At 47.2% G+C, this 23,718-nt stretch overlaps 1 protein-coding gene and 1 pseudogene across 1 annotated transcript in view; both read right to left on the bottom strand.

The window, feature by feature from the left end:
* Positions 1–1,401: 1,401 nt before the first annotated feature.
* LOC144168242 (monocarboxylate transporter 13-like) overlaps positions 1,402–23,718 on the bottom strand; it is a 34,752-nt gene continuing 12,435 nt past the window's right edge. Inside the window, exons 4-10 of the mRNA XM_077697269.1 lie at positions 20,374–20,573; positions 18,027–18,293; positions 17,078–17,214; positions 15,058–15,238; positions 13,459–13,663; positions 12,425–12,550; positions 1,402–1,607 (exon numbers count right to left, since the gene is read on the bottom strand). Of these exons, the coding sequence (XP_077553395.1) occupies positions 1,438–1,607; positions 12,425–12,550; positions 13,459–13,663; positions 15,058–15,238; positions 17,078–17,214; positions 18,027–18,293; positions 20,374–20,573 (1,286 nt within the window). The 3' untranslated portion in view covers positions 1,402–1,437. The remainder of the gene's footprint in view (positions 1,608–12,424; positions 12,551–13,458; positions 13,664–15,057; positions 15,239–17,077; positions 17,215–18,026; positions 18,294–20,373; positions 20,574–23,718) is intronic.
* Positions 10,690–11,377, bottom strand: LOC144170917 (uncharacterized; annotated as a pseudogene).

The raw sequence follows: 23,718 nt of genomic DNA, 5'->3' as shown, positions 1-23,718 counted from the left end.
GCCTGATTTTATTTTCACACGGTCAAAATAAAGCTTTGTATACGATTTTCATCCTGGAGATAGAAAAACTCTGACAAAAGCCTTGGATGTCAGGGGCTCTGCGTTGTTTTCTTTTCTGTGAGTTTGGGAGCTCCACAGGCATTGGCCGCGAATGTATTATTCTTCCGATCACATGTGCTGGTTTAGCAATTACGAGAGAACTGTTACAAGCCTCCAGCACGCTGGCTTCTCAGCCAGGGGTTACGCGGGTTACCTTTAACGCCGTTCAGCGGAAGATCGTGGGGGTATACGCTAAAACGTGGAGACTCGTCAAAAAGCGACCACGCTGTCACCTGGCGCAAATCGTGTGGCGACGCTTGTAATAAACAGCAGCCCCTTCTAATTTAGACTGTCGCTTTTCCTCCCAACTTCACCCTCGATCTCTTAGAGAGTGCTCTGTGGAGTGCATGTTTGGCAGCAACGTTGGAATCCTAAGCCATGCACATTATGTGGAAATTTATCAAAATCTGAATAGTTCCCCGATCCTTAACCCGTCTCACAAGCAGTTAGAGAACCTGCTGTATAACTCCTTCCGCCGTTGACGCGTTTACTCTGGTAGAGCAAGATGAAGCCTTTAAGACCACTCATGGTCTTCTAGACTGAGTAGGCGCCGCGGAACTTCTCGAGCTGAGTGAAGCGTATCCAGCTTTTTCTTGGGGTCGAAACACGCAATTCATGCTAGCTTGGAAGCGCTCATTTGGTGTGATGATTTTGTGGCCTTAATCATTACGGAACGAACGTTGCGAGTTCACTGCTGTTCTGGAGGCCCATGCGTCGGTGAAACTCCCGTTGCAGAGTCGTGGTTTTAGTCTAAGACGCACTGCGTCGTTGGCCGAACGGAAACGCTGCTCCCATTGAGCGGTGTACCGAACGGCGTACCTCAACGATAGTTGATACATTTCTGCCATTCGTCAGCGCCACAATGAAATCCAACGGCGCATGCTGGACTAAATGAGCAGAAAATGTTGAACCTAATGCCCCCACACTGGAATTTTTGCGATAACCACTGAGTGGACGCCGCATCATCCGGTCGAGTTCGCGGCTGCGGGAAGCGGAATAGACGGTACGCAAAAGTGACGAATCCGCATTTAAGATATTTATTTGTGTAGTTACGCCATGAGCGTGACAACTGCGTGCGCAATACATCACGCGTTTCCAGTCATCGATATTTGCAAAGAAAAGATGTCCCTTGCGTAGTGCATATATTGCCCAGTGTTCAATCTCACCATCGTTAAAAGTGGAGAAATTCCGAGCATACTGGCCCCAATTGGGCAATATAAACTTGAAAGGACGCGTCTCTTGACCGTTTAAGATTGGTTCTTGCGCTGTTTTATCTGGTACTTCTCTTAACATCGACTGGGGTCAAAGATGTCTTGCAGATGGCCACCAGCGAAAATATTAGGTTTCCTCCAAGTGCTCCTCCAGTCGGAAGGAGGAAGAACTGCTGCGGCGTCCTTCTGTCCATTGCAAGTAGGGTACGAAGAGAAGCACCACACCGGCCATGTATATTGACGCACCGGCCAGGACAAAAGCCGGGTTGAACGAACGGGTCGCGTCCAGCACCCAACCTGTGCAAGATCAAGAAACAAAGAGAAATCCGTTATTTTATAGCCTAGTAAATGAATGAACGAATTAATGAATCAATCTATCAATCAAACCTCGGCACGACCAAGGAAAAGAGTAATCCAGTAATTTTAGAGTATAGCGAAATAATTAATTATTTAAACATTAAGAACACTAATAATCTATAATTAATAACAAATTATATTTATGAATTATCTAACCGATCCGCTGTTCGTTCGTTATATTCATCCATCGTCCCCAGATATTTTTCTAATAAATAAATAAAAATGAATTTGCCTTTGTTTCTTATATTCATCCATTGTTCCCACAGACCTATTGCAGTGGCGGCAATACCGTCACACAAGTTGGAACGAAAATAGATAACTGTATACAATGAATGAAATAATCAAAGATAGTGCTAGAGACGTGCGCATGGCTAAAAATACAGGGAGATAATAGGCAGTGCATCAGTGATCGATGAATTACGCGTCGTATTTGAACCACAGGTTTCTTTAAGAGGAATCTGCTTGAAGAGCGTGACTTTATATGAGAACAACGGCAAAGATCGCGATTGTCAGCACACCGTTATACTATACACTAGCTTTGAGGTGACATAATGGTCCATAATATGAGTCCCTCTTCCACTCCATTTGCTCTTTCCACTCGTTTGAGGGGAGGATTCCGCAATGCTTATGCACGGAAAAATCAATTTCAAGGTCCTCCTTCACTGGAAGGTCGAGTAGAGGAAGGACTCAGGATATCAGGGAATATTACTTGCTCTTCTGTCACGTCTCTATTCGCCCTGCCGTCCCCAAACCATACCAGTTCTGACACTGGAAAATTTATTCAGGACTCGTTTCATGATGGCAAGTGACACCAGTGCGTAGAGTGGAGTAAATTAGTAGTAGAACATGACCGTTGCAGGTTTTGTCACGTGTATTCAGCGCCTTTGTTTACCATAAGTAAAACCCACAGATTGTACATGCCCTTCTCCAAAGGACTGGCCTAAACGATAAAAGGTCCCTGCTTCGGTAGCCCCAACATGGCCTCATACAGTGGTAGTGGCGTATATTGTTAGCCGAGAAACAATACAACAGAAGGAGCGTATACCAATCATGAGCATTTGGGGCATCCTAGTAATGACGTTAGTAATTCCATTCTCCAATAGGGATCAGGGGCACAATGGGTGTCCTCAGGACCACCACTTCTCAGGTTCGCATGGGTGGTTAACTCGGCATGTGCATGGCTCCCAGTATTGGCGCGTGCACACCTATATCAACGTACTCTATTCGCTTTCTTACGTACATGATACGAGTACTATGTAAGTTATATTGTACTGCATCCGGCTGCTCTCAACCCGTAACCTTGATACGAACCAACGGAATGGAATTAACATTTCATACATCGACTCCGCACTCGTTCTGTTCTCTCAGGACCCCGGACTAGAATGGGATTACAATGGCAGCCTAATGGACTAATGAATAGGCCGGGTTCCGTAAAGGCTATTCAACAATACACCATTTTCACACGATCAATCAGGTGATAGAGAAATGCGCGAAGTGTAATCAACCCTTAAATATATCCTTTTATTTTGAGGAAGCATTTGACTCAGTCGAAACTTCAGCAGTCATGCAGGCATTGCGGAATCAGGGTGTACATGACGACTACGTACGAATACTGCAGGATATCTACAATTCGTCCACATCTACGATAGTCCTCCATAAGGAGAAGTGAAATACCGATAAGGAAAGGTGTCAGACAGGGAGGCACTATTTCTCCAATGATATTTACAGTATGTTTACAACAGGTATTCAGAACATTGGACTGGTAACGGGTGGGCGTTGGTGTTAATTGGGAATTCGTTAGCAAGGGTAATGGAGAATTCCAAAGGATTTTTACAGCCCTGGACAAGCATAGTAGAATCGCGGGCCTGAAAGTTAATATGCAGAAAACTAAAGTAATGCTCAATAGTCTCGGGAGGGCACAGCAGTTTGAGATAGGAGGTGAGGCAGTGGACGTGGTAAGCAAAAATATCTACCTCGGCCAAATAGTGACCCCGGATCCTAACCATAAGGCACATATAATTACAAGGACAAGAACGGGGTGGAGCTCATTCGGCAAACATTATCAGATCATGAATGGCCGCCCACCGTTGTCCCTCAATGGGAAATGGTACAACCGGTGCATCTTACTGGTACTTACCTACGGGGCAAAAACTTGCGGGCTCACTAAAAAGGTTCAACTTAAATTGAGGACGACTCAGCGAACAATGGAACGGAAGATGATAAGTGTAACATTAAGAGACAAGAATAGTGCGGAGTGGGTCAGGGAATAAACGCGAGTTAAGAACATATTAGTAGAAATTCAGAGCAAATGGGCGTAGGCAGGGCATGTAATGCGAAGGAAAGATAACCGTTGGTCATCAAGGGTAACAGAGCAGATCCCCAGAGAAGGCCAGCGTGGCAGGGGGCGGCAGAAAATTAGATGGGCAGATGAGGTCAAGAAGTTTGCGGGTATAAATTGGTCGCAGTTAACACAAGACCGGTATATTTGGAGATCTGTAGGAGAGGCCTCTGCGCTGCAGTGGGCGTAGACAGGCTGATGATGATGATCATGATAATGGAAGCAGTACTTGGAAGAACGGAATGAAATAGAAATCACGTGCTTTCTACCCGGAATGAAATGGGATGGATTTTCAGACGAGCTGTTTCGATCATCAGGTTTGACCTAGGTAACCGTACCACATAGCCAAGCTGGCTCTCCAAACAGCTTGGCTGAAAGTGGCTGACAGCCTTCCTCCGCCCTTCTCTCGGTGACCGACCACCCATGCGGTCTCTGGCTGATATTGGTCATTGAACGGGAGCGAACAAACTTACCGTGACAAGTTGTAGGTGGGTAACATATCCCTGGTGTCGAAAACGCGCGAAAGCGGCTGTTGTGCATAGCTATGGTTGGTCACGCTACCACAGCTACCCTGCACGACTTAGGGCATTGATCAAACTGTCAAACATCCACGCGGTCATGTTTCTTCACGACATTACCCCACTGTGCAATGGTGCAACTTCTGTCAACTGTTCCCTGTAATATTGCCATTAACGGCTTTTAGATTCGACTGCATCTCATTCACTCGCCTTGTCCCTCCATACGGCGTTGTTCTCGTCCGTCCACACCCCTCCCCCATTCTCCTCGCCGCGCGAGCTGCGCTCTCCGCCGCTGACCCCCTCCCCTCTCCGACAGCGAACACTCTCTCGCGAGGGGCATTAGATTGGATTCGATTGGATTGGCTTGGCTTGGCTTGGATTGGATTGGATTTGGATTGAATTGGATTAAAGTGGATTGTGTTGGATTGTGTTGCGTCATAGCCGCGCCATGTTGCGTCATAGCCGAGGCAGGGGGTTCACGGCACGTTTCACGCGATGGGAGAATCAACCTAACGGAAACAACAACGGAACCCCCCATGCGTCGCACCTACACAGGGGTTCCCGCGAGGGGAGGTGGGAGTAATTTTTTTGTGCCCTTCAAAGAACGTTTTTTGTTTGTCACTATTATGACCTGAAAGATCCCAGTCAGCGAAAGCTAAAGACTCACACCTGCAACCTTTTCTAGTCCTGCGCTTACTGCGTGTAGATACTAACATGGTGCAGACAGTGAAGCTATACGGCAGGGCGCAAAAACTGCCTTTCACTGATATTATACGCTTCCGATTCAGCAGCGCGCTGGAATTCGTGTCGTGGGAAGGACCCCCATTCGTGGGTCCTGCTGGACGCTTCAGGAGCCTGCAATAACCCTTTCAAGCTCACCCATGCGGCCGATCCTAGACACGGCTTCCTAGCCTCTGCGCAGCCCCCCCCCCCCTTTTTTTTTTTGCTATCGTCGTGAGCAACTTCAACTGCGCAGAAAAATTGTTTATAGCGCAGATTGCTTCGGCGCACAGGGTAAGGTGTCCGAAAAAAGGGACGCGGACTATTGGAGGAGGAACGGCCGCTGTTAGATTCTAACCCACGTTTGATTCCACTAACAAAACTAGGGAACTCGTACTATATTAGTAAAACTGAGAGGGGAAAACTGCGATTTGGTCGCGAGAAAAGCTACGCGAACAACGCGAGTTTGAGGTAGCTTAACTGCCAGTAAGTATGCTGTGTGAGTGACGGCTGTGTGTACAGTCCATAAAATAGATTAGGGTAATGTTTCTTTCCTCAGTATCCTGTTAAACAAGTTAGGAAAATCTGTTTCTGTTTATTGCATGCCAACAGTATTTCACGTTTCCACGCAGAGCTGCGCGGCACTAACCCCTGTATATAGAAATGTTGAGATTCACCACATATGTTTTCAACATATGAGATTATGCTTCCAGTGCAATTGTGTTCAGACATGCTTACATTAGAGTTCACGGTTAATGCTACCGCTCGGGTTTCTTGTTTTATTCTAATGACAAAGTAGGCTCGCGGTGGCTTATCTTGCCGATTTCTGAGATAGTCGTACTATAGTCAGTGACAGCTAACTCTGCAGAGGCATTCCTCACATCACAGGGAAGTTGTGCTCATCCGCAACCAATGGCGGCTCGCCGTTAGCGTGACGTCACCTACGAACGTTTGGAAGGAGAACTACTTCTAATATGGCCGCGCTCGCTTGCCGACCGCCGTTCCGCCGTCGCGGCGTCAAGCCAGTCAAGCGTCAACGACCTTGCCGGGACCAAAGCGCTGTACGCCGGTTGCGATTGTGCTGTAGTGCATCAAGAACGCGTATGTTTCGTGACCGTTGCTTGTTTCGTGTACGTCTTTGTAGTGATTTGTACATCAGGAAAATGTGGTGGTCTGTTTTTGTGCGCACCGTCGTCACCAATCAACCGAGAACATCAAGGCTGCACTATTGCTGGAGTGATTGTGGAAAGTGTTTTTGCGTAACGCAAGCTCTCTGAGGGGATAATATGAGTGGCTTTCTTCTACGGCAGTAGCGGTGACCAGTTGCAAGGGTTATTTTTTCGTGCTGTGAACGTAAGCTGCGCCCGGTGTTGAGTGCTAGGCCTACGTAGTTTGTGCCCGTCTGGCCTGACGCCGTGCAGGGTTGTGCTCGCGTGTGCGGCGTGTTGTTTTTGTCGCATACGGGCGGCTGGCCGTACAACAAGTATCGCGTTATACTTGACTTATAACAGCGGACGGTACCGGTCATTACTAATTAGCATCGGCAGCGCATGTTGCTCTGCCTGGTCGAGGTACAGCCGGAGCAACGATGTTTTTTTTTTTTTTTACCTGGCGTAAGCAAGAATGATTACAGCATTATTGGAGAGACGTGAGAAGAACGAAACGTTCGCGCACAGTCGTCTGAGACTGCGTAGCTTTAAGCAAAAAAGCAATAGTATGAACGAACGCGAGTATTGAACACGTAATCACATGCAGTGACTGGATTGTAGCTGCTTGTAAGAGGGTAACTAAACACTCGCAGTGTATGATTGCTTGATATTGAACTCAGTAATTGCACAAAGCTGGAAGTGTGTGGCCCCGCGGCAGGACTTCACGTGTTTTCGATACATTGCGAAAACTTCTCATGTGCGCTGCGTTGTATATGGTGTTGGTAGCAAATCAAAGCGGCATGAAAGAAACTGAACGTGTGAACTGAGCTCAAATTGCCTTGTATTGTGTCTGCAGTGTTGGGATTTCTCAGAAGAGTAAGCTATTAAATTGTTTTAGTATAGCTCCATGTATTTCGGATTTCAGAGCTCTAAACCAACATTTTATCTTGCCGTCGTCTATAAGCAGAGTTTGTGTGATGGCCTTCACCAGTAATAAAAATTTGTTAATTGCAGTTTTGTTTCATATTGGTGGCTGTGGTTTAATGCTTACATTCTTGTGCTCCTGCACTGAATATTTGATGGAGTTTTACAACAGAGTTTACATTCAAGTTAAAAGGATTCACAATGTTTAGTGGCAGATAAACCATTGTTATTCTACAGGGTGAGGCAAATGTTTGAGAGACTTCCCATAGCGCTTTAGCTCATTTTGATTCAACACCTCTTCCCCACACTTACATATTTCTATATGCATGCACGATATCGGCTATCATGTGTCCACAACTGTCCTTTATTTCGTTCGACAAGGCTGTCTTGAACTCGAATGGTCGATTGATAAATCGCAATTGCAAAAAGAGAGAGAAAAGAAAAGCACAGGGGATGTTGTTATTGCTTCAGAAACGGTGGCAAGAGTGAGATAGGTTTCATAAAGTGGCTGAAGGTTATTTAGGTTGAAAAGCTGTAGTGATAATTGCCAACACTTCTGTAGCAGATAGAAATGGTTTACATCACCCCTTAAGAGTACCATGTCACTGATTTCCAAACACACACTGTTGCTTCTGGTTATACAGCTGTGGTAAGAATAGAAAACAACAATGCAGCATATCAAGATGGTTTAACTTCAAGCCTTCGCAGTGTCATGGTGCTGCTTTTCAAACACGCTCTTTTGTTCCTGGATGTAAAAATTGGGAAAGTTTGCTTAGCAGGTTGCAACGCTTAGATGTTACGACTTTAAGGTGCTTGCTGTGTCACTCCTTCGCAAGGGTGGATTGCTGCTTCTGGCTAGGAAGGTACGCAAAAATGAAAGGCTCTTATACGTCAAAATGAATTCAGGCCTTCATGCTCTGAAGTCGCTGCTTCTCATGCATACACTGTTGCTTCTGGCCGTGAAGCTGCGGTGAGAGTTGAAGACACTCGTGTAATACGTTAAAATGAATTCAGGCCTTCATGCTGTCAAGTTGCTCCTTCTCATGCACACACTTTTGCTTCTGGCCTAGAAACAGCGGTGAGAGTTGAAAAAAGAGTAGCTGCATACTTTATTTCTGCTTATGGAATGCCTACTGCGAGATCAGGCCTCAGGCCTGGCATGCCCGCAAACTGCTCAGAACTATTTTGGACTGCCAAATGAGAGAGCGACTACTTTATTACACAATAATGTGAGAGTGGACCACTTGTTTCCTTGCAACTGCAGGCGATTTTGCTAACTCGAAGATGCATAGCCCACTGATACTGCAATTGATTGTCTTTCAAGGAGCACTACAGGCCAAATAAATTTGTTTTAAGCGAAATATCATACGTTTCATAGCTCTCTCAGATTTTCTTTGATGACTAACAATAACTTGTTTGCTGAGAATTGAACCTGGGTGTTTTCCGTCAGCTATATCCCGTCCATTTTTTCAATGTGATTGCACTCAGTTTTAATTTGCCCGTTTCTGTTGCATGTATGCACCAGTGGTAAGCAGGTACAGTAGGCTCTGATGTTGACCCGCATGCATGCATCTTTTGGTTGTGCTTGTATGCAAGGCGAAATGTTTCAACAAAAAATTGAAACAGCACTAGCCGCTTGGACTGAGGCATCCTGCTTTATGTTTGGTAGCTGAGCTTTCCACCCTTAAAAGAAAGCGCACGAGTAAGTTCCCACGTCCATTATATTACGTTTTAATGTGCCTGACCCAGTGTTAGCTTCAGAAAAATGTTTCGGCAAGCTCCACCAATTTTGTGATTCACCATTCAAGACTTCTGATGTCACACAGTGTAGTGTGGGAAAGTGTATGGGGCAGTGATACCTGGTTTCATGCTTATTGCTTTTTATGTAATGAAAAGACTCCGCTGCTGCTGTGAGTGGTATGTTTGTATTCACGACACTCTGCTACTACTTATACAGGCCAACTGGCTTTTAGACTTCAGTGCACCTTTACGGCATTGTGCTTACCACCATCAGTCAAAACCACTGGCGTCGCTGCTACTGGTGCAATGGTTAGATGTGCAGATAGTACAATCTTTTCTTCAGCTAGTGGTATAGTTATCTTTCTGTGTTGTTGAAACGTATCAAAGTACTCTGTTGCTATTTCATAAGACACTGCTTTTCCTGTCATTGTTTTAAGTCCTAGATCATAAAGTTTTGAGAGCAGACAGGGATGGGTGTCACCAAGGCCCAATTCCACCAAACAACATTTTGGTAGCCTTTAAAAAGACTGTTTCATCATGATGATGGTGGAGACGGTCGAGTGCTGATGGTGGCAAGCACCAGAGACGTTGTCGACCCGCTGCAGTCCAAGGATGCGGGGTCAATCCCAGCCACGGTGGCTGCTTTTCTGATGGAGGCGAAAAGCGAAAACGTCCGTGTGTCAAGATTTCGGCGCACGTTAAAGATCCCCAGTTGGTCGAAATTAATCCAGAGCTGTCTACTACAGTGGGCCTCATAGCCCAGGTGTAGCGTCGGCGTGTTTAACGCCTCCAACCAAAGCGGTTGGTGCTGTAGGAATCAGCTGTGCCATTGGAAGTGCTGTCGTCGTCGTTTTCAAAGCTCATCAACAGGCCAAACACCTGAGATGTCGCTGTCAGAAGCAGTGGCGTCGTCAGAAGTGCTTTCGTCGTCTTCCTCAAGCGTGATGACGATTGCGTCAATGTGGTCATTACTGCACGTCACTTGCTGAAACTTTTCCTCGAGCGTTTGCACATGCCTCATAGCCTCCCGCCAATGTTCGGCTGTGACTTCTGCGACTTTAACCTTGAGCAGCTATTCAGCATGTGTAATGTTGAATGTCGTGTTGGCTGCTGCCACAGCGTTCTTCACTTGCGCCCAGATCAGTTCAATAGGATTGAACTCGCAGTGGTAAGATGGCAGCCTTACCACGATAAAGCCTGCCTTCTGTGCAGCCGTGTCCACTCGGTAGCTGATGAAGCGTGACTTCACACGAGCAACTATTTCCAGCAGCTGCTTCTTGGTAAGCCCAGCGCCGTACTGGACTCTTTTGCTGTCCAATCACTCTTTGATAGTTCCCTTGAGGGAATTCGTCGTTGGCACTGCCTCGTTCCGCCGTGAGTGGTAGGAGGCATTGTCCATCACTATGACGCTACCACTCGGGAGCCTCTGCAGCACACCGTCAAACCAGCCTTCGAAGCGGGGGCCGTCCATTTCTTCGTGGTAGTCCCCTGTCTTTTGCCACGGAACACGTCGAGACATCCATCAACGAAGCCATCTTTGCTGCCTATGTGGGTTACAATGACCCGCTGACCTTTACCTTACGGCTGCTTCAGTCCCGTCGTCGGGCCGCGCCTGAAGGCGTCTGCACTGGACTTCACTGTGGTGTCAGTCCACACAGTCGAGGTCGTGTGTCCTGCCGTCACCCAGGTCTCATCCAAGTAGAAAATCTGCCGATTTGCCGCTCGGTACCGCCGGATGTCACGCAGGTACTCGTGCCGCCATGCGAGGATGTCTTCCCGATCAAGCAGCAAAGAGTTCCGGCTTCTCTTCTCCCGCTTGAACCCGATCTCTCGAAGTAGACGACGAACAGTCCATGGCTTCAGCGACGGGTCACCTGTACGCTCCGAGAACTCCTTTGTTATCTTTGCCACCGTCGGTATTTCGTTACGGCGAAAGAAGTCGTGCACGCAGGACCTCAGCGCGTTCAACGTGAAGCTGTCGTACAAGGCACTGCGTCGCTTCTTCTCGGAATTTCGCGGGCGTTTGCGAGACGGCGTTGACAACACTCCACCAGTGGCTTGTGCCTCCTTCTTGACCGCGAACACGGTCCGCGCGCCAATTCCGAGGATATCGGCGACAAATGCGGCAGTATGTTTCACAGTGCATTCCGGCTCCCTGGCCCGCCAGAAGTTGTAGCAGTGAAAGATGATTTTCCGCGCAGTGCTGTTGAGCACATTGCCGCTCTTGTTCTTGCTTAGGGTCCTCGGTGTAGCGGATGAAGCTTCACCAGACTCACCAGGCAAGGAAGAATCGCACGCCGATGTTACCACGTGGGGGTCCATCACGGAAGAAAAGCCAGACAACGCAGAACGCACTCACAGAAACGCACTCGGAGAGCCGAAGAGGGGACGAGCGGTGCAAGTGGCGTTGGTGCCGCACTATCCAGACAACGCAGAACGCACTCACAGAAACGCACTCGGAGAGCCGAAGAGGGGACGAGCGGTGCAAGTGGCGTTGGTGCAAGAGGTGTTGGTGCAGCACTATGCGCGAACGCGTCAAAACCTGACGTAGGAACTAATACGCGCGTAACTTACCTGGGACATTTTAAAAAGAAAACGGCTAAAAACATTCCGTTATGCAGAAATGTCTACTACAAAACGAAAACAATTACATACATTCTTTCTAACGCTAATTTCTTTTTTTGGCAGGTTCGCATTTCTTTTTTTTTTCTGCCGCACCACGTTTTCTATAATGTTTTTTTAAGTGGTTTGTGCGTACCTTCTAACTAAATTGTTCTTCGTGCCGTAAATATAATTCGATATTGATGTAATTCCCTTCTTCGTAGTGATAATTTACATGCAACACAACATTATCATCACGGAACTACATTCTGAATCGCGGAAGTCCCCCAAGGCGACCGCCTCACGCCCGCGGGCGGAGCTTCTCCCGCAGAGTTACCCTGTCAACAACTATAGAACCGCGTTTGCTGTAGATGGCGCCCTTTCCAAAATACTTATTTTCACATCTCGACCGGAGCTTCCACTGCGGCAGTCCCTGCTTGCTGTTTTAAACGTTTCAATTTATTATAAGAATTAGTGGAGTACATTCACAAAATTCCTCCTTGAATCTGATCTCATCCCTTTTGCCTTACTGTGAACAAAATCCGTCTACGTGATATGATTTTGTGGCCCCAAACGCAATGTCAAAATTGGGCTCCGCCTTATTATCATCTTTAAAGGCTTGCTTTTCGAAAATAATTTCATACTGACAAATTGTACGGCACCGTGTAACAGTCAGTCCAGGACGCGAGAACGGCAGTGCCTGCAGCGAAGTTAGCCAGAGATGACACACCAAGATAGATATAGACGGGTTTGTGCAACTAAACTTACCACTGAGCGGTGGTCCAATTAAGCCGGCGACGCCGAGGGAGAGTGCGCTGAGGCCCTGTGCGTTAGCGAGGCGGTCGACGGCCACCAAATCGCCGACGATCACCGAGCTCACCGTGATGAAGCCGCCTGGTAGCACGACGGACGAATGAAAACGCGTAAGCAGCTATGTCGCTATAATGCGCTCTACCATACTGTATAAATCTTGTGCAATCACTGAGTGTATTGCAGTCGTGCTGCGGAGTCATGTGACGGCAATGATAGGGCAACTCGGCAGAGTGAACATGTAGTGTTTCAGGGATGGTGCCAGTCGGTATAAATCGCAATCTGTTGAAAGCAGGAGTGACCTTACAATAACTTCAGGGGAGTAGGGTCCCGAATAAGAAACTTACTACCGTTAAATTCTGTTAAGACAGACGACCGACGAAGCTGTGTAAAATACACATCACAAATGCAGTCAGAGAGCGAAGACGAAGACATTTTTTATTAATTTCGTAATGATAGGTCCTATAGTTTTGTAATTACCTACTGCAACTACGAAAAGCTAGAGTTTTGTGTGCAGTGAATGTGAACCCGGGTGAAAGCCGGTATTGCGCATGTGCTGCAGGCACGTGCTGAGCCGAGTATCTTAGGTACGCGGCCTTCCCTCTATGATGTGTCTTTTTGCATTAAGCCACTCCCGTCCAAAAAAGAGAACGAGAGTCGGTCAACCTAAAATATGTTTTAATTGAATGGCATGCCCCTTGTATTTTCAGCATTGAGTACGAAACCAATGTTAGAAATAAATAATGCTTCGCCACCTTCTCAACAAGTTGAAAACAACAATAAGTTGTTATTTACGGCAATGCCAAATTTTATCGCACCGCTTACACAGTGATCAAACTTCGGCGCTCTATCACTCGAATTCCTGCCTTCGCCGCGAAAACCTAATTATTCAAACACTCTCTTTCGTGACAGTTCGCCCTCTCAGTGGCATCGTCAAGGGTTGCAATGAAGCTTTGGCGAAACTACCGCGCCGGGCTATCTGACATGCGTACCTGCAGCAGTTCCGTAGGTTGCAGCGTAAAGCTGCATGCTAGAGTACGTCGTTGCTAGCACGCTGAGCACTGTGGAGAGGCCACAGATGATGACGCAGCACACGCACAGCCAAATACGATGGCGGCCCATGAAGTCTGACGCCAAACCAATGGATAGGCGTCCCAGCACGTTCGTGAAGCCCATCAGCGAAAGCAAGAAGCTACCCTGCACCACCGTGTCCAAACAGAAGTAGAACAGCCATGAAGAATCTTACCATTATTTCTTCTGATGGGGACAAGTTCGCTCAGTGCAGAACCGCGAGGAGCTGAATTTCCTTTTCTCTCCTCGGGGAAAGCTAAGTTACGCCGGTGGCACTACGTAAAACGACGTAGTACGCTAGTAGACACCAGTACACGCCAGCGTATGCATATATACTTGTCAAGGCGTCTTTTGTCACCCTTCTGGCGGGACAGTTCGAAACGAGCCGTGAAGGTTTCTGGCATAGTTTTCCGTGAAGCAAAACCTGTTGTGTAGCTTATAATGTTTGATAGATCATTCACAAGCTTTCACAAACGTGTAATCTATCAGGTCTGACTCCACGCATATAGCACCGTTTTCCAACCGCTTTCATGAACACCCCAGAAACTTCTATAGATGTGTGGCTAAACTTTTATACAATTTAGGACCTCCTGTATGGAAACGCCATGTTTTCAAAACCATTGTTCTGTGTTCTTCAGAAGAGGCGGCAATGAAACAGAAATCTTCGTGCGTGTCGCAGCGGAAGGGACCCACAGGGGAAGGAACACGGGAGCAGATTTTTCAAATTTTTTTCGTAATCCTGAATGGTTGCAGAACGTGGTCAACGAACACATTCGGTACCTATATTGTGGGGTTGAAAGGATCTAACCAATAAATACTGCTCTATGCCAATACTTAGAAACTTGCTCAAAAGATTCTTCTCTCTTTCCCGAGTCTGGCACTCTTCGGCCGCTCGAATTAGTTCCATACGGCAGTGTAGCGGCTATTGGCCGGCTTTCGTTTAGCTACAGCAATGAAGGCATTCTTTAAAATGAAGGCTCGTTTAGAAAGTAAGCCATAAAAGCAATGCAGTATCGGAAGGCGTATCTTCTGGAACAAGCGAATCGGGAAGTGCCGCTCTGTGCTGGCGAAAACTCCGTGCTCCCCGAAGCGAAGGAAATACTGAAAGAGTTTATCGGAAGTGTCCGCTGAAGGTACACACTTTGCCAAATTTTCTAGGCAAACACTAAGCCTTCTGGGCCAAAATGGACTAAAAGATAAAGATTTCCCTTTAAATGTGACTATCACTTTGATAGTAAGAAAGAAAGCTGTTTTCTCTCGCTTTCTGGCCTTGTTGAGGACGTATGCTTGTGCTTTTAATGTTTTGCGGGCTGCGCTCTTCCGGCTTGACCTCGAAAAATTTGGCAAACTGGTAATGAACGCGCAAGCAGTCAACACCATTGTTCATTTCCTAAGTTGTGTTACTGTGAATCTGAATAAGTATGTACACAGATGGAAACATTGTGCCCTAAATTCTTTCTGGTTCTACACCACGCAGCATCAGTGTATGTTGACACGTGTTTAGTATGTAAGAAACGAACATCAGTCTCGCTGGTGCCCAGGTCCGTGACGGCTCTTGAGAGGGTGAACAGGTAGGGCACACTGTAGCCGATGCCGTATAAGAAACGCGATAAGGCGAATGCCCCGAACACTGGTGTAGCGAAGAGCCGGAAGTTGAGGATCTCGCCCAGAAGGGCTGGCATCTTGTACGAGAACAGCGTCCTGCAAATGAGCCCACGCATGCACTGAAGTACCAAAAAAAAGAACGTTCCGCTGACGTGCTGACAAGTATCCACAATGAGAACCGTAAGTCAAACAGGTGTTTAAGGGCAACGAAGACGAAATACATCTTTGTACAGTTAGACAGAACTACTCTTTGATAGCACACTGTGATCCATCCCGGCCATGAAATACGTTTCTGAGTAAACAAAAAAACGCAAGATATATAGAGACATTCAAATTTCGCGCCAAGGGGCGGAATATGACCAGTAGGGACTTGATACGGGCCAGCACTAAAACACAGGTACCAGTGTGGTAACTGCACCCTAACGCCCACATAAGGAGAAGCGAGTAGACACACACAAGCAATTGGTGTGTGTCCATTAGCTTGTCCTTGTTGTCTTAGCGCTTTCAGTCTTCGCCATATGCTACCAAGAGGCCCGAAATAGCCCCCTAGTAGACGTTAAAATTTAAGTTGAACTTTTAAATGAAACTAGAGGCCTCCCTTCAGTCGCCTAGTATGGTTTCTTGGTGGAGGCTGAGGTCAGCGGCTGCTAATCACATTAGATCATTAGACGTCTTCTAGACGTCGCCCTAAAGGTGCTTGGGAGTGGCCACAGCTTAATCATATTTCTTCTTAAGAATCTATATTATTTGTTCGAAGTTTGCGAAAAAAAATCAGTTTAATTGGGATAAGGGGAAAGCACTGACTTGAACCGGCCAAACATGTGTTTTGTCTCCACTGCCTTTTTTAATATTGCTAATAGCTTCCTTCACCAAGCATGCCGAACAGTCACGTGTTGACTCTCTTAGGCAGAGGAAGCCCTCGTTTCCTGCCTCTAGGCATGGTACCTGTTATCGTTCGTTACAAAGGTCACTCAGATGCGGTATGTTTTTTTCCAGGTGAGGAGTAAGGCGATAACTTTCTTCCTGATGTCACCAATACAATACTTATTTGTTAGGGTATTCTTTTTACTAATAGAAGTAACCTAGCATGTATTACTGATTACATACAAAGGATATGATTACTGACCTGAGGACATCACTGAAGTAAAGAGATGCTGTTGGTAAAACAGGTCTGTTATATGGCTTGATGGCTTCTTTGCCATCCCAAACTTCAGCTCTTCTCTAGGCATTTTTGGTGCAGGTAATTGACGACGCATGGGCAAACAGCGCGTGTGAGCCACATGCCAAGCTTGAGCCATGGCATCAAGTTCGCTGAAACAAGGCATCTGTTATGACTGTGCAGTGAACGCTGAAACGTTGCAGCCCACTTCAAAATCCTCGTCCAATGCTGGGCGATAAGACGGCTCTTCACCTGCTACAATCCGCGACATTCAGCAATAAACAAACCCCTTTAACTTATCTGCTAAACATCGCAGCTTTTGAAGGCATCATCCTCTATAGCGTTCTACCTGTTACTGGCTTTTTCAACCTCCGGAATATGGAAGTTCACATTGCACGAGGCATTCAAAATTTCGAGCCGCGCTACAGCGCCAGCTTAAACTTGACAGTAGTGCGAGGTGACTACCCACGTTAATACACTGCAGGTGAACTTCCCGTAAGAACACAGCCAAACGAGCGCACTGACAAGTTGCGGAGTTTGCCATCATCGTGGCAAAGGACAACAGAAGGGATGAATAGGAGCGCTGTTCTCGCGTAGTTCTTCTCTTCACCCGTTCTGTTGCCCTGTGTTTTCTTTAGCTCTAGTTCTATAAGTACACATCCGCAACCTGCCAAACTTCACACTCTCGTCCACTTAGGTGCCCTCGACCGTTTGTAAGCGTAGCCGTGACCAATAACACCATTCTGGAAATCGTTCAGAACAGATTTGTAGTTCACCTCGCAATGATGCTATGGTTGTCGATGATTGTGCTGTGCGTTGAGCGCTGCTCCGTTCCCTGAAGCATGGAGCTCTCAGCAGAGAAGGTCATGGAGGGCTGCACTCCGAAGATGTCGCCACGCAGTCGGACGTGTGACTGCGAAAATACAGTATAGTCTCCAGTACCGAATCGGCTGTGTTCAATTGACTCAATAATGTAGAACCGGCTTTTTACTAGAAAATCGACTCGTAAAGTGGCGGCGGTCACGACTACCACCGCCGCTTAACGTTAAAACATCAACTATTCGGATGCCTGTTTGCAGTACACATTTTGCATACCCCATCTCGTGAGTTTACCTGGCTTCATCATTGAAGGTAAAACCATTCTTGTCTTTTCAACTTTTTTTTTCGCCCGCGGTTTTCACCGCTGGATGTCTGCTCTCTAAGTCTGCGTCTGCATGTACATCACTTCGTTCCGCCTAGAAAGAATTTGCATAATTTAAAAAGTTAGTTACTGGACGAGTTGTGTTAAATACATTGGAATTGTTATCAATATATCGCTTCTCGTACAGCTTGTTAATTTGGCTTCTTTTTTCTCTATTTTATAATTCTGCATTTTTCGGGCAACTCTTTATCCCCAATAGAGTAACCTTTCGGTGGTAATCAGCAATGCTGAAAGGAGGAGCATGTAGAGACAGAGCACCGCGGTGTTGAAACAGGGTTTTGAATATCAGAAAACGTAACTTTCAACCGGTTTCCTGCTGTGCCGAGTGCACAGTCCGCTCTGTCACTATATGCGAATATCTTAAACGGAATCGAAGGGCGGCGAAACCGGACACCGTGGCACGTACTCTGTACCTAGCACGTTTCCGGAAAGTGGCACGAGATTTGCCCTTGTCTTCCGCGTATAAAAATAAAGCACGGAAATTCCACGCTGCTTGACTAAGTAAGGCACCTAGCGCTCCTTACCTTGAAGTCGTCCGTACGTCTTTCGAATGGTACCACAGCGTGCTGCAGAGCGCCGGGACGTGGTGACCTGGTGCTGGCGCCTCTGCCGTTTACGGCGCAACCCGAGGACACGCTCGTGGACACGTCGTCGACCATTAGCGACTGCCATAGCGGGCGTTCATTGGGCGGCTCCGACGTTTCGCTCGTAGTAGGAAAGCTGGTGACACTGCCCGAGTAGCTGTCCTTTGCTAGAGGCAATGGTCGCAAGAGGCTGCCGGTCACGACGCCCTGTTCCATTGCGTGCATAAGGATAAACCAGGTTTCGCCGTGCATAGCATGAGGCATCGCACTGTCTACACGCGTTGTAGCTACTGGGACCATTTCGGTAGGACGAATTACCATAAATAAGTAACCAAGCACGTATCAACAGAGTTTCCCTATGTTCGGGGGGATATAAGGACATGACATCGTATCGGAAGCCTCTGGGTATCTTCATATAAAAAGATTTAAAATAGTCATCGCTGTCAGTGCCGGGAAATCGGCACCGGCCTTTCATCATCTTACAGTATTACCAGTATTACACGCATCCGCCGCTTTCTCTGCGCAGCGGTGAATACAAAGCAAAGACTTACCCACAAATACCGTATTAGGACTCACTCTTTTGAAGCGCATTTTTCTGTTAATAGTTTTTAACATTCTGGTGCACCAACAAGCTCTAGCCTAATAGGCGTATGTTAAAAATACGTAGGCCATGCGGGGCTGTTGTTGCTACAACATCCCTATAAAATATGAGCAGCCGATCGCGCCGCGTGTTGTCGGAACCAGATTTCTTACATTCCCAATAGCGAGAAACGCCATCCACAAAAATACAAGACCGGAGCTCTGCATTCTTGCCAAACAACGGCATCATTCGATATCTACTTTTTTCATTCGACGCCATCTTACTAACAATGCCTAGACAACAAGAATGCTTTACAAGGCACCACACTCGTGGATGTCACGCATTCCGTTACAGCTTCTGAGATAGGCACAACGTCATCGCACTCATCCGCAAAGGCTAAATGCGATGGCGTGCAAGTGCATATGTGTGCGTTCGTGTGCGTGCGTTTCGGCGCATGGGCTGAGGGGGTGCAGACGACGGACCACCGAAATCTCGATTGATTTTAGGGTTTCACGCGCCGACGCAATGCAGCCGATGAGGCACGCTGAAGGTGAGGGCTCCGGATTAATTTTCACCACCTGGGGATCTTTAGCATACGCAGAAATCTCGTAGACACGGGCGTTTTTGCTTTTCGCCTCCATCAGAAAGCAGCCGCCGCGGTCGCGAATCGAACCCGCTACCTCGCCCTCATCAGCGCAACGCCATAACCAACCACAGAAATCTCAACGACTCCTACGCGATCGCAATCCTTAACCATCCCATCAATCCCCATCTTACCACCCTCACCCTTCGCACTTCTTCCCCCGCGACTGCGGAAGAGGCGGCTATTGCTTTTGCATAACACTAGGGCCTTCCCCTGCGATTATAATCTCCGATTCTAAGACGGTCATTCGAAATTTCGCGCGGGGCCGCATTTTTCTTCTGGCACTCAAAATGCTTCTTCAAAATCCCCCTGACTCCCCAACCGAGCTGGTGTGGTAGGGAACGAGGCAGCACAGAGAGCCGCTCCAGAGCTCACCTTCAGAGCAGGTCTTAGCCTTGATCTCTTCCATGGAGCCGTGCCAGCTCGAGATCGGTTCCTTTCCTTTCATGAGATCACGTCGCATGACCGCCTCTCCCGCCGTCTACTGCCCCCTTCTCACCCGGTGCTCTCTACGCCGAAGAACGCCTATGGCACTTAATGCAAACGTACACCCTTCCTTGCCTCTCCCGCCTGCATCGATGTACCCCACTCTGTACTCTTCATCCCACTGCCCCGCTAGTGGGGTGGTCCAAACCATGGATCACCTCCTCTGGCAATGCCCTCACAAGACAGTGAAGACTGGGCGAGGGCGTTGGGCAGCTCGGATTCGGCGGTGCAAGAAACCATCGCCGCTCGGGCTGCCAAAGTCACCGGGGACTCTCCTTCCTCGGCACCCCCCCCCCCCCCGAATTAGTCCTTGCGGCAGTAAAAGTTTTGTCTCTTTCTTTCTCTTTCTCAACGTGGTAGCTAAAGGATGCTGGTCAATTAAAAGCAATGTCTAACCAAGGGCTTTGTTAAACGAAGTGGTTAATGGTGACGATGATGATCCTGAAAATGAAGTCAACCTCGAGTAAGAGGCCTGTGTTTTTCACCTGCAGCCGTATTTCGCATCTAGTGACTGCACTCCAACAGCACCGTCAGTTCAACAGGACCGTGAACGATGCCGTATAAAAAGTGAGTCCCACCTGAAGGCTGATTCCGGAGCATATGATCAGTGCGCCCTTCCAGCCGTAGAGCCCAATGAGGGCCTCCAAGACAGGTGCCATGACGGAGGTGCCGACGCCGGATCCGCACACCATGATTCCCGTGGCGAGAGACCGGTGCCGGTCGAAGTACGTCGACCCGCATATCGAGGTCGGCAGCAGCATCAGGCCGAAGCCTAGCCCTGGAGTACGAGGAATAGAGCACGATCCCGCGAAGCGTAGACCGCGAGAGTCAACAGTGTGCCGAGGACGCATTGAAGGGACCATGAAGACCAAATACAGCTTTGCTTCATTTAAAAGAACCAGCCCTTGGTGGCTTACTCAGCTTCATTCCATACACGGAAGGCGTTTTTAGATGCGACGCATCTCTTGCTCGCGGGTATGTCCCTCCAGCGTCGTTGTCGCGGCGTTGTCTGCATGCACACTGCACATGCGCAACTCTCCTCCGTTCTTCTCTCCGTCAGCTGTGCGCAACACTCTCACTTCGTCTCATTAGCATAACAACAATTGCGCGTGTGCGCTTCGCTGCTGCGCGCATGTGTGCGCATGCGCGCGACTCTCCCCCCCCCCCTTCCCCGGCTCCTCTCCTTTCTAAAGTGGGAATATAAGCGAGGGAGCGCACGGTGCCGGAACAGTCCAGCGCTCGCTCTCGCACTTCACTTGACTTTGCTTGACGACACCTCCGTGCAATATCTTCCGACGAAGACGTGATGGAAGCGACAGTCCCTTCAGCGAGTGGACTGACGCAATCCAATACCAGCGTCAGTCCAAACGCTCCCCCCTGATGCGTCGCATCACATCAGGGTTCCCTCGCCGGAAGATGGGCGTAATTTTTCTAACAAAACGCAAACGCTGGAAACATTGCAAAAACTTCACACTTTTATTTAAGCAACGAAATATGGACGAGGAATAAAAACATCGTTATAAGCTTGTTACTGGAATGTTAGCATTCAGGTGCCACGATACCACAAAACTGTAGGTCCCCCTACAATCGTCCCGTCGTTTCTTGGCAGTGGCTGCGGTCTCGGCAGTACATTGAACGGAGATTCCTTAACGTCATGGACACCTTGCCGAGAGGGGGCTGAGGTGTTGACACTGCTTCAGACGTTTTCTCTAATATTTAGAATATTTCTTTCAAGTTTGAGATAATGTTGCTGTCATTGTTTTCGCGATAAAGCCGTTCTTTCTATACACCCTACTTGTATTTTGTATTCATGGCGTCTTCAAGGCCGATGTAGCCAAACGATGCCCGAAAACAGTTCGTGACAATTCCTAGTATGTCGTTTACCTTTTTGCAGCTCGAATTGTTGGGAAATAAGCTGGTATAAATATTTCCCTTTGTTCAGCATTTTCGAGATAGGAAGCCATCGAGCTTCGGCCTCCCCTATTGAGGAGGAGGAATGCCTTTATTATCAGAGGGGGCATAAATGCCCTGTTGGGGAAGAAAAGGGACATGTAGGAAGGGAGGGAATAATCGAAAAAAAAGAACAATGTTCAAGGTTCATTGAAGAAAAACGATTCATAGAGGTATTTAAGACTGTTTGCAGATGGGAATGTGAAACCATCGCATTTTATTTCAGGCTACACGGTCATCTTTGTATCAGCGTAGATTATGTTCTACCTCCATTTGAGTTGCGATTGTGTCTTCGTCATCACTGAGTTATTATCTGACCTTGCCGTCGTAATGGTTCACCGGCAGGCGTTGCTCCTACACCAAGCGCCTGCCTACTCGCCCTCATTACGGCATTTTGGTGTTCCTTGTGTCTTCTTCTGAGGCCCAGTTCTTTGGGCAACACGCTTGACACCTGCTGTTGTATTAGGCGCTTCAGAGTCCATTCCAGACAAGACGTCACCAAAAAAAAAAAAAGCACGTCCACCGGTGCAACTGCATCCTCTCATTGCAATCGTCATTATCCTTTTCCCTTTGCGTCATTAGTTTCTTCACTTTCTTACTAAGTCTGAGAGGCCTGGGCAATTGCCCTCTTAGCGTCAGCTTGGTTTGCTACCTTTGTTATTATGAGTGAATGAATGAATGTTTATTTATTTCACAAGCAAGTTTATGGTCAGGACAAATAGAAAAAAATTGCAATCATGCAACTTGGCGGGCCCTACAAATCCATTTACAGTTGGAGACAGCAGCGTATACGCATAAACAATACAATAAAGAAAGGAAAAAGACGAAAGAAAAGAAAAAAAGAGAGTATACACTTCCATACAAAAGGAGGCACAGAAAAAACGAAGGAAAAAAAAAACGCGCTAGAAGGGGTAACACAGATAAATGAAGGGGAGGGGGGGGGGCTGCAGGAGTGAAGAACAGAAATCACTGCACTACACATTCTTATGTAGCATTAGAGAAACAATCCTGATAAATTATATACAGGCGTTCAATGCGACCGTCGGGGTTTCACAAAGCATGGCATTCAATACAAACTCTAAATTGTAAGAAAAAAAAGATGGGTTTACACATGTGGCGGTGTAACACTGAAATGCAAAAGGCTGGTTAGTTTCGTAACGCTAGGTGATTAATTATGCTAGCATATGAACACCATGTTACATCAATTCCATTGAGTACCAGACTGTTCAGTAATGTCGGAAGGTTGTAAGAAAGCATTTGCATGGCATAATTAGTGCGTGGGCGCGGGACATACCAATGTTCTCGTTTTCTTGTGGTATAGCTGGGAACATTTACTTTCAGGTTTGCTAGGCTAACAATGAATACCTTACTGCTTCCTATTTCCTTGCGGTAAGTGAGCGCAAGGCGGCTGGAAAAGGGGTGCTGTACTTGGAGTACACCGAGATCACTGAACAGGGGTGCTGTGGCAGCATTATACGGGGCGTTGCTAACACAGCGAATTATTCGTTTTTGTAGGCGAGACAAAACGATGATATTTGACGCGGTGAACGTACCCCACACAAGACAGCAGTACGTAAGTAATCTGGCAAAAAGGAAATTATAAATTAGTAGTTTCAGTTGACAAGGAAGGTACCTAAGTGAAGAAGGGAATATACTTGTCCTGCAACCTGGGAAAGTTTACTTGTGAAAAAAGCTATGTGCGCATTCCATGACATAGCCTGGTCAAAGTAGACACCAAGGCTTTTTGCGGAAGCTACCATGTTTATTTGTGACGAGTTTATAGAGCATTTATATGTTTAATGAGCATTTATATGTCTGCCTTTTGCTCTGAAAAGAATTGCTTTTGTTTTGTTGGCGTTTATGTTTAAGCCATTTTTCACGGACCTCACTTGCATTTTATTTCGAACAGTGTTGGGAAGCATAATTAAGTTGGGGGATTTTCGGATTTAAATAGTAATGTGTTGTCATCTGCG

Source organism: Haemaphysalis longicornis, unplaced genomic scaffold (genome assembly GCF_048455015.1).
Source record: "Haemaphysalis longicornis isolate Haplotype H1 unplaced genomic scaffold, Haemaphysalis longicornis Haplotype H1 scaffold_2, whole genome shotgun sequence".
In the NCBI taxonomy this organism is placed as follows: domain Eukaryota; kingdom Metazoa; phylum Arthropoda; class Arachnida; order Ixodida; family Ixodidae; genus Haemaphysalis; species Haemaphysalis longicornis.
The sequence above is the reverse complement of the archived record's forward strand: the minus strand, read 5'-3'. Positions and strand labels throughout refer to the sequence as shown.